At 47.5% G+C, this 11561-nt stretch overlaps 1 protein-coding gene across 1 annotated transcript; it reads left to right on the plus strand.

Moving 5' to 3' along the window:
- Positions 1-9786: 9786 nt before the first annotated feature.
- On the plus strand, positions 9787-11331 carry LOC106521541 (uncharacterized; the record flags this gene model as incomplete). The annotated part of the gene is given in 1 exon segment (XM_014014167.1): positions 9787-11331. A coding segment is annotated over 1 exon segment (1104 nt), but the record flags the coding sequence as incomplete, so codon positions are not given.
- Positions 11332-11561: the final 230 nt, after the last annotated feature.

Below are 11561 nucleotides of genomic sequence, written 5' to 3' on the forward strand. Positions count from 1 at the left end.
GTACAAACAGTACTTCTGCAAAACAGAAAAAAGCAGAAGTGGGGTTTTTCTGGAATGTCCCAGAGGCCCTGTGGTAAAAAAAAAACAAGGTGTTTTTTAACTCACCACAAAAAGTCCCTGACAGTCCTATTGCCAGAATCAGCACGATTACTTCATTCTTGGAAATACAAAAAAGTCCATGATAGAAAGCCCCAGCCTTACCATAAGGGGGTTGAGCGGGCCCAAAAACAGTATAAAAGAGGAGCAGTTTCAGCAGTAACTCGTCTTCTAGCCCCGACTGGAGAAGAGCAGCAAGAAGACGAGGACAGCCCAAGAAGAGGAGCAAACAGATCCAAGAGACATCTCATCTGGGACACGCTGACACACTTCTCTCAAGCGATCTACGGACCGAAGACCAGATTAACACAGCCCAGCTCTGAGAAGTCTTTTTTAGGCAACAATCTGATGCTTTTCATGGAGGTAATGCCAACACTGCTCCAACCTGTCCTGCCGTCCAAAATTAACTGAAAATGCCACACAACCTAGTCATAAAGTTAGGTCAGCGCCTTAGAGCCTTTTATTTTCATCACCATCAATTATTATTCAATATTTTTAAACTGTATCAAATGTGGCTTTTCTTGCAAATTCCTGTTAAACTGCTTACAGAATCATAAAGACAATTCCATGACGACATTGGTTTTTAAAGTTTTTCTCTGAATACATGAGAGTGTTACTTCAAAGCAACAAGGTGTTAACATATTAATGAGTGTGGTTACTTTGAGGCCAAGAGGTAGTGATATGAGGTCATRAATTAATAAAATCATTTTTAATAGTTATTAGCCTGGGGTGATAGGATAACTCCCTTTAACAGTTCCCTTGAGACTTGCTGTCCAGGTCACTAAACATCTCGGTCACAGTAAGAAGTGCACATCCTAAGAGGGAGCGGCTACCAGGAACAGTGGTGACTGTCAGCTGGAGGAGTCCTGAGCTAGTACGCTGATCCAGAGGCCGGAGTTCACGAAGGGAACGACCACTGGAAGGAAAGCAGCTAGAGACCGAGCTAAAGGCTCCCGCCCCTGTCTCCCGGAGGAGACAGGCTGGACACGGCCACACAGGCCACCCCAGGTGGCTGTATGTCCGGTCCATCGCACCCAAACCAAGAGGGAGACATCGTCTCCTCTCCAAGACCCATCSGTGTCCTTGTGGTTAAACTGGGGGAGGAGCCACACAGGACAACATGGCGCCCAACGTGGGGCTCGACGTAAACTAGGACCGCCCCCGGAGTGAAGGGTTGGACCACAGGAGTGGCCCAGCTTGTCTACAAGAGCAGAAACAGAGTTGACTGCTCAGTGTGTTAAAAGAGAGCCAACAGCACACAACCTTCACACCACCCACTCGAGGAATGGGAGAAGGAGAGGACCCTGCTGCAGAGGCTGCTGAAATGAACAAAGCAACTGCAGGGTAGGTAGCTACAACTGTTGAGACCTTTTCCCGGTCCTGTGACATGTGCAGGAGGCTTTGAGGATCGACAAGTCCAATCAAGACAAAAAAGTACAATGGCTGCAGCCGTGCCAGATAAGAAGAAAGCGGGGATATCACAAGAAATGGCCCCCGACGCAGAGATCAGACAAGCCCCGCCATGCATAGTTTTGCTCTATTGCAGGGGAACCAAGGAATGGCATCCCACTGCTAYGGCGCTCTTCCATTCACATTTCACAAAAACAGACCCAGTGCAAGCCCTGGCTGAACTGGAAGACCACATGACCAAGAACACATTCTTCTATAGGCCCAGCCTGGTGGATGGGGCCATGCTAGCCGTGCTGCTGCATCCAACAGAGACTAAAAAGAAGGCCCAAAAGGAAGAATGGGTCAGATGGTGGCTGACAACAGTAGGAGGATGGAAAACCGACGTGGTGAAGTTGGTAAGCCCATTGGCAGAGTATGACAACCTGGTAAGATTAGTTGCCAGGGAACAGTTCATCAACTGCGTGGTGGCCGATCCAGCATCCAAAGTTGAAAAGAAGTATAAGTTTCTGGAGCAACCACTGCTTGATCTCAGAACATGGAAAAACATGATGAAGTATAAGGACAGAAATGGATATGAAGATGAGAACAGTATGGTCGGAGATCCCGACAATACCACTGACCATGAGGAATCAGGTGCAGAAACTGATGATGAGTATAAGGAAGCAAGACAAAATGAAGGTACTTCCAGTGAGGAAGAAGGTGATGATGATCGATCCCACATTCATAAAGAAATAGGGGAACTGACTCAGGCTTTGAATGACATAAAAACTTATTTGGGTCAAACCCCCAACTCAGAGCCAAAAAGAGTCGGAAACCAGAACACTGTGAAAGCTTTGACCGAACAGTTTGAAAACACCCCCATCATTGAAGGCGACAAAAAACACTGGAAATGTGACCGCAAACAGCGTCACACAGAACCAGAGACACCGAGACGAGGCCCGCTAGGCCCCCTCTCTGAGGAAACCCTGAAGATTTGAATGCAGAATGGTATAGTCCTGCATCAAACTGTGGGAGACCCATGGGCCATCTCAAGTGATTAGACTGCTGATATTCACCGACCATAACTATAAAAGTTACAATGGGAAGTTCAGAAAAGCCCTGATAAAAAATGCGGGGCAAGAATACCAGAGGGAGGTAAGGGAGTTAAGAGAAACCCACAAAAAAGATCCAGACCGACCCCAAATGACTAGTGGAGCAGGATTGGCCCACTATGGAATCATCCACGTCCTAGTACCTGCATATAAGAAAGGCGATGACATGGAAAACTATGTCCGCCTAATGATGAAAAAATTGGAACGGGGATTGTATCATGCAATACATCAGGGACTGAGGAGAGTCGTCATCAGCACCTGTGATTTGAGGTCTGGAGACCTGCCATGAAACATGGCAGAAAAGGTGGCAGTAAGAGGCTCAGCGCATTTCGCTCAGAACCTCAATGTGCCCACAGACCTGAAAGAAATCATCATGGTTACAGATGAAAAGCTGAAAAGTGAAAGACTGACTAAGGCCATGCCAATGATACCCATAAAAGCTGAGCCCAAACGGGGGGAGGAAAAAAAGACCCCTGCCAAAGAGACCCCCGTCAAAGATATCCCGCCGAAAAAGACTGAGTAGGGTTTCAAAACCTTGGACACAGAAAAAGGAAAAACCAATGGAAAAACCCGTGTGCAACACCCAAAACAAAAGGACATTGAAGAACTCGATTTGGTCAGAGAAGAAACAGGACCTAATTCGACACTTCAACAGGTGGGACCCCAGCTCTGAAAACGAGAGCTCAGAAGAGGATGAACCACCGAACCCTCCTCGGCCTGTTGAGTGTCCACAAACCCCCGTACCCCCTGAAAGCTTAGAAGAAGACAACGCTGAGTCCAGCATGGGGTCTGCTGCAGCACAAGGGCAAGGTACCCCTAAACAACTGAAGGTTGGACAAAGAAAAGGAGAAAAGAAACAGGTGGAACTGGTAGATGTCCTCAGGGTATCAGAAAGAATGGCACGAGAATCCAGGTGGGGACCAATCCAGACCAGTGATGGAAGAAGAACCAATGTGCCTGAAGCAGATCAGAGGGACTTCCCAATACCCCCAGCGTGGGCTGAAAAGATGGATGAACAATTGGAAATAAAGGTAAAATCCAAAGTGGGGGAATGGGCTAACACAATAATGATGCCATCTTATCCCACTCTGGCTTCACACAAAAGATTGACAGCTAACTTCAGGCAAGCATATGTGGCCATTGCCCACGATATGATGCTGAGGAAGATGAAGAGAGCAGCAAACAAGTTCGTGAGGGACGTGGTGTATGAAGAGGAAGATGGGATGCTTTCGGACGAACCAGTGCCGCCAGTAACAGCCGCAGGTGAAAAGGACTAATCAGGAAGGCAGGAGTGGAAATAAATCAAAGATGTGAGCACCAATGCAGATGAGTTCCGTGAGTATAAGAAGATAAAAAACCCTGGTAAGAGAACCAGGTGCAGGCGAAGGAAAAGAAAACTATCTAAAAGACGTCTGGCCCCTCATCGTGAATTCCACTGACTGCGAGGCCGCAAAACGCCAACGGCTGAGTCATATCACAGGCCATCCCATCGACAAAATAGACTCAGCTCAGGACTACTATGAAAAATTTGCACCTGAAGATGAAAACGATGAGGATGCCCACATTGASAGGGCTCGACTCAGACTGGAACAAGGACAAAAATTAACCCCCATCTGACATCAGTTGAACAAAACATCGCCCAAACCAGGTATGTGAAAGCCCTGAGGATGGTGACAAAGGGGCGAAGGGGTGACATAACTTTTGCTACCATGCCTATCCCAACCACCACAGTGGCACAAATGGATGCARCAGTAAGAAAGTATGACCTGGAACTGCTCTATTGGGATGAACGAAGAAAAAAGGAGTCAACCCCGAAGCCACCATAAGTCCCCACCAAAGTGGCCCTGAAGGAGCCGGCCAATCCCCAGGGTAAATTTCATCAACCAACCCCTCAGCAGAGGGACAAAGGCCCCAGACAGCAGTATCAGCCAAACAACCAAGGACAACAATATAGGCCCCGCCACAATGACAGCAAGGACCGGAAAGAGGAGGTCCGGCGACTCGGCCTGCTCAAGGCCCCAAAAGAGCCCCATACTTGCCCCCAGAAGAGTACAACAAATTAACCCCAGAATAAAAAAATGCCCTCCGTCAGGCCAGGGAACAAGTGGCCGGAGGGCCGCCAAAATGACGGACCCCAGGTCCCGGTTCACCCTGGAAAACACCTACTGGAAGTGGGGCCGCATCCTCACCAATGTAGATGGGATTCCCTTCCAGGTGGATACAGGGGCACAGGTATCCATGACCCGGAGAGACCTAGAGACTGAAGGGTACTTGAATGTTCAACTGGCTAGTGGAGCAGTGGAAAAAATGCCATGTGGAATTTGGAAAAATGTGAAATGGTTAAAAGGACCTTATAGTTTGGTGGCGGTCAAAGACTTGAAGATCCTGCATGACCCCGAGGAAGCTAGGAAATCAGAAGGGAAAAGATTGGAGATGTTAACATCAAAATCAATAAAAAATAAGCCCCTCAGTCACCACAACATGGTACAAACCAGTGGATGTCCCTGAAGTAACAAAACAAAAGTTGGAAGAAAAAGATTTGTCTCCGGAAGGAAAGATTAAATTAAAACAAATAATTGAATCAGCCAGAATTGCTCGCTTCAAAAATGACTGCAGAGACTTAGGCACAAAATTTTGCCATCATATCATAGGAGGGGTACACCCACCTGTAAAACAGTACCCTCTCCACCCAGAAACAGTGGCAGAAATGGACAAAATTGTAAAAGAGCTGCATGCACTGGGAATCATCAGAGAAGAGCCAAAACCCCTCACAAATAGCCCTATTCAGGCTGTGAAGAAACCTGAAGCGGCAGGAGGAGGCTGGAGGCCAGTGATCAATTTCAAGGCCCTAAACCGGAGAACTGTTGCAAATCGAGCCAGTCTCATCAAACCCCAAGGTGCATTAAAAACACTGAGTTAAAAAGTACAAATCCTGCATCGACCTGGCTAACGGGGTTTTCTCACTCAGTTTAGCCCGTGAATCACAAGGAAAAACAGCTTTTACCCACAAAGGAAAAAGCTATGTGTGGCAAAGACTGCCACAGGGATAAAGAAACTCACCAAATGTATTCCAATCAGCCATACTGGAAATACTTGAAGATGTTGGAGCTTCAGTGTACATCGATGACGTTTTCATTGCAGATGACACTGAAGAGGAGCACCTTAAACGTCTGAAAGAAGTGGTTAAACAGATCTCTGCAGCAGGCCTCAAGCTAAACCTGGCGAAATGCCAGTTTGGCCACTTTAAAGTCAACTACCTGGAGTTCCAAGTCACCATAGACTTGGGCTTATCAGACGGTCATAGAGAGAAAATTCAACAAATACAACTCCCCAGATGCGAAAAAGATCTACAGAAAATCTTAGGCCCGTGCAACTATGTGAGAGATCACGTAYCAAATTACCAGAAGTATGCAAAAACCTTGTACGCATGCCTGAAAAAAGAGGCTACGACAGAGGGCTGCAAAGGAAAAGCATGGTCATGGACACCCAAAAACCAAGATGATCTTGACAAACTGATAGAAGAGATCCAGAAAGCTGTCAGACTTGAACCTAGAAACCTGACCTCTAGGCTGGTGGCAGAAATATTCTGCGAGAACGAAGATGCCATGGTCAAATTGAGCAATGACCAAGGAGGCCTAMTCACATTGTGGAGCACAATGCTGACAACAGTGGAGAAAAAATACCCCCAARAAGAGAAGGAACTGGCAGTGTTAAAATATTGGGGGTCACTGAAAGAGCAGGCCCATGGTCAACCCATCAAAGTCACGACTCAAAGCCAGGTGCACAAATACCTGAGAAAAGGCACCATCGAGAGCACAAGAGCAACTAACACCAGATGGGGCAGATGGGAAGACATTTTGCAGGATCTAGACCTAGAAATAGGCCCGGCACAGTTACAGCAAAAGAAGCCTACTGCCAGTCATACTGAGGATAAAAAATATGACTGGGTGCTCTTCACAGATGGATCAAGAAAAGGCCCTGACGAAACATCATATTGGGGTTACATCTTGATACAAAATGGGAAAGAACAACACAGAGCAAGAGGAAAGGTGAGTGGAAGAGCCCAAGCTGGAGAAGTGACAGCGGTTTTRGAAGGGTTGCTGGAACTCACCAAGAGGAAAGTCAAGCCCGCAAGGGTAGTAACTGACAATTACTATTGCACACAGGCCTTGAAAGAAGTCTTGTCCATCTGGATTGAGAATGGATTTGAGTCAGCCAGAGGAAAAACTGTTGCCCACAAAGAACTTTGGGAAAAAATAGCCTAGTTAAGGACACAAATCGACTTAAGACGTGGAGCACCAAAAAGCGCACACAAAGGAAGGATCTTACTGGGAAGGTAACGACGAAGTGGACAGGTTTTTCCAACAACAGAAACGTCTTGATTGGAGCAGAAAAGTGGAACGTTACTCCTAAAGGAAAGGAGGTTCCAAAAGAGTACGTGGCGGAGGTAGTGGTAACCATGCATGAGGCTCTAGGACATGCTGGGCTGCTACCCACACGTAGAGGACTGGTAAAGCAGAACTTATGGATCCCTATGAAGCAGMTTCAGCAAGTACTCAGACGCTGCATGGAATGTGGGAAATACAATGCAGGAAGTAGAGGAAAAAGAACTGAAGGCCTCACCATCAAAAGCACAATCCCATGAGGCTCAATATGCATGGACATACAGTAGCTGGGCCCATAGGGGTCACAGGGACCAAGGGTGAGAAATATCTTATTGTCCATGTAGACTCAATGTCTGGCTTTATGGTGGTGAGACCTGTCAGGAAAGCCAAYGGGAATAGTGTTGTCTCCATGTTAGACTACACATGTGCCTGTTTAGGCATTCCTCGAGAGCTAYGAACCGACAATGGAAAGCATTTTAAAAATGTGCAAGTGAACAGGTGGCGTGAGCAACATGGGGTGATGAGGGTATATTCACCGCCATACACGCCACAGGCCAACAGCGTTGCTGAACGTACCATCGGTTTGGTCAAAAACTGGCTAGCTAAAAATGCTAACTCAAAGGAATGGAGCCTCAAGTCCGTCAACATAGGCCGAGCCCTCAACGACTGGGACTGAGCAGGAGCAGGAAGGCYGTCCCCTTCTGACGAACTAAACCAGTGTCCCTTTGTTACTGAAGAAACAGGGAGGAGTCAGGAGGCGGACCCAGCCCCCTTAGAGGCATGCCCATTCGCTGTGGGACAGAAGGTGTGGCTTAAAGCCAGAGAACAACCCAGTACGGGGGCAGTAAAGCCAAAGTATGAAGAGGTTGACACTGTGACTAAAGTGTTGGACCAGAACACAGTGCTGCTGAAGAAGAAAGGAATCCAAGRAGTTGAGCAGCTGAAACCAGTCCTAGGTTAAGGAACCAGAAATGAAGATGGCCATGGATCTCAGTAACTCTCCACTGCCCTATATTCGACTGGCCACGAWTAACGGGTTGGTAATCATGAGAACCACATTGGGTATTTGGGTTGGCAGAGCCCTAAAGACCCTAGAATATGCAAAAATAGGTAATCTGTCACCGGATCCAGAGACAGTGGAATGGAACCACTGTAATGTGGGATGTGTGGTTTGCCTGCAGGCAGGAGACTTTGAGACTGCCTGGGTTGGACCAGGCCACAAGAAACCACTCTCCCCTCCACGGTCAAACGCTGACCTCATTGGAATCAGGAGAAGCCCAGTGACAGTGCTGGATACCTTCATCTGTGGAACATGCAGAGTTGACACTCTGCCCAGAATTACCTGTGTCGTCCAATGGGACCGCAAAGGAGTGTTGCCCGAGGGATGTGGTTGTTCGTGGGATGGTCACCAACTGGAGTGGTGTCCCTTATCTTCATCCCTAGGCTGCCATCGAACCCTGGTCCAAGCGGCTGAAGCTCGTGGATGGCAGGTGCGGCGGCTCTTCTACCCTCTCAGGTACTTAACACCAGATGAGACCGCTGACGCTGTTGCATCCTCCATGGGCCTCGGTCCCCTTCTCTACCCTGAACTCTTCTGTGATCCCTCTGCACCCCCCTTGGATCCTGTCACTGATGAGAAGGAGGAGGGAGACACGAAAGCACCCGAGGACCTCTGCTGTGACTTGTTGGATGAAACCATAGACAAATCTTGGCYCTTTCAAGCGGCCGGGATTCGTGCGGGAAGGCCCTTGCTGGGACTACATGAGTACCCTTTGGTTTTCAGGGTTTATAGAGAACCCTTAACATTGGCCCTCAGACCTGACGACAGGCCAGATGATGTAAAAGCGACTGCACAAGAAGGCAGCTGGGAAGGACCCTGGGAGCTCACCACATGGGCCTCCCTAATAAAACAGGTTATCCAGAAGCAGTTCATCCTGCTGATAGACCTCCCACCTATCCCTCGTGAGGAGAGGGTCAGAATGTCTGACATGTACTACTACACCACCAACATTGATGCTTGGTGTCCTAGAGGAGCTTGCCCCAAGCAAAAGGTGGCAACATACACCATCACCTCTGAGGCGTGGAATTGGCAAGGAGTTCTACAGATTCCCGGGAACGTGGCTCAGAGAACTCCAATTCCTATCCGCCCTGATTCCACTTACAAAGTGCAGGTCGCAGTTCAAATGGTGATGGTCCCCCTTAAAGGGGTTTATTCCATTGGAGCCACGATCACTGTTCTTGGACGACATGGTGAGGTGGTCAACACAGCTGAGGCTCCTGCCCCACCACCTCGCCGCCACTCTGGCTTGCTCTTTAGAGCCCTAACCCGCATCCCCTCGCGGTTGCGCAGGGTGAAGAGCGAGACAGAATAAATTAATGGTGTTCCAGTGAGACGTACGGTTTCCCCTTCATTCGACTTATGATATATTTTTTTCTTTCCTTGGGATTGGCTGTGGGATGATTGACCTCAATAATCCCAGGAGAGGGGGTGGGGCCCTGAAGATGAGGAAGGACTGATTGTAACCACACCCCACCAGAGGAGAACCCCCCCTCCCCCATAAAGATAAAAAGCCTGTCTGTGAGCTGCACAGTAACAGAAAGAAGATGGAAAGGATCACCTACATGTCACAGACCCAGGAAGACCCAGAGGACAATGACAGGGAAACCGACCTCACCAAAAAAAAAAAAAAAACCCTCCCAAACACAGATGCGGCTGCAGCTGTAAAAAAGAAGCCATGTCTGCAGACTGTTTTAAGGCTTTTAGCTTTGTTTCTTGCTGTTGCTTTAATTTTATCAATTTTGTACCAAGTAGGATACCAACCATGGAAAGTCACTCATGCCAGAGTTTCATGCAAACACAAAATATGGAAATTTGACTTGCTGGAACACCAGCGCCTGCAAACTCTTCATGCCCTGGGATGCCAACCAAACTTCTGAGAATCAAACTGAYTCCTGGAACAGGATAAAAAGAAGGGGTCATGAGGCATGGCGAGATAACCTGAACAATTAGAAGGCCTGGATAGATGAACTGGCACGACAAAACTTCTCGTCGGACCACAGATGGACAATCTCAAATCTACTGGCAACTAAAGACGGATTGGTTGTGTGGGTTAAAATATTAGAAGGCCATGAGACTAAAACGACTAAGTGCAACTGGATACAGCCAGAGAGAGAACCACCCGAATGGCACTGCGATTGGGGATGCAGGCCTCTGCTGGGCCTAGCGCACCAAGGATACTGGCAATATGAAGCTGTATTTCCAGCACCCTACAAACACATATTCTGCCCGGCCATACTTCCAAAATGGGAGTTTTGGGGACACTATGACCTCAAATGTGACAAAATCCCAGTCACAAATAGAACCAGAATTAGACCACAAAGAAAGCATCCGACAGCCTATAAAAAAATGGTACAGAAGGTCCCCAAGTACAATTGGCAATATAACGGCGCACAAAGAGACTACCAATGCAACGGAAATTGAAGCACAAACCACTCCGGCCCCGGCCCAGGACCCAGAGAAATACAACACCGTGGATGAATGCATAGCAGACATCACACGCCTCGACTCCTGTATCTGGAACACGTGGGCAAAATGTAAAGGCCAAAAGTTTTTACCCCTGGGTCCGCTGTGGTTCCAGACTTACTGTTATACCAGCTACAGATCAATTTTCAGTCCTCACAGGGCTATGCATGAGGAATGGCTAAACTTCACCTTCCCATGGATATGGATCAAAGAGAATGTCGTCCACTATGAAGGAGATTTCCCGGAAGGGTCTACTAGGAACCGGGGAGAGTTTAAAGGCCTTTACCAGTCACACATGTATGTCCAAAAATTGCCCACTGTCGAAGAGCTAAAATCAATACCCAAAGGAGATTTTGACAAAATAGACAAATGTGTTGCTAGAAGAATTTTACTCAGCCTCAATGATTCTGAATGGGAAGGACATGGGGCTTCCCCTAGATGTAAACTGTGGCAGGTTGATATCTCCTTTGTGTCAACATGGAGGTATGACTGCACAGGCATCCTGAAATACAACAGCACCAAAGAACTGCTACAAGGATGGGTCGAAGGACATAGCAGAGATAAAACTCGGACATGGTGGGGATTTCAAAGAGAAGAAATGGAACATTGGGTGATCCCCTGCTTGTCCCAATTCGACAATTATTGGGTAAAATATCAGTATATAGCAATGGTGTACTCAAAAGAGCATGATATAAGGTCCTCTATAATTTACAGACCGGACAGGTATGTCAGCCCAAGACCATGGAAAGTGACCTATATCAAAAGTGGGAACACTTGCACAGTAAGTCTAGCACGAAGATCCTGCAGTGAACTACCAGGCTGGGAAGATTATTGTAGAAGTTTTTATGCAAACGAGTATCATACTCATGAAGCTGCAACAGTATGGACCAAGGCACGACCGACAACTTATAGAAAATTGATATCAAATGCAACCAACCCATATGGACCAAGGCACGACCGACAACTTAYAGAAAATTGATATCAAATGCAACCAACACATGGCGTCGAGACATGGCCCGCGATCACTGTATTAATGCCATCATAGGACCCCATATG

This window comes from Austrofundulus limnaeus, unplaced genomic scaffold (genome assembly GCF_001266775.1).
Source record: "Austrofundulus limnaeus strain Quisiro unplaced genomic scaffold, Austrofundulus_limnaeus-1.0 Scaffold111, whole genome shotgun sequence".
Classification (NCBI taxonomy): Eukaryota; Metazoa; Chordata; class Actinopteri; order Cyprinodontiformes; family Rivulidae; genus Austrofundulus; species Austrofundulus limnaeus.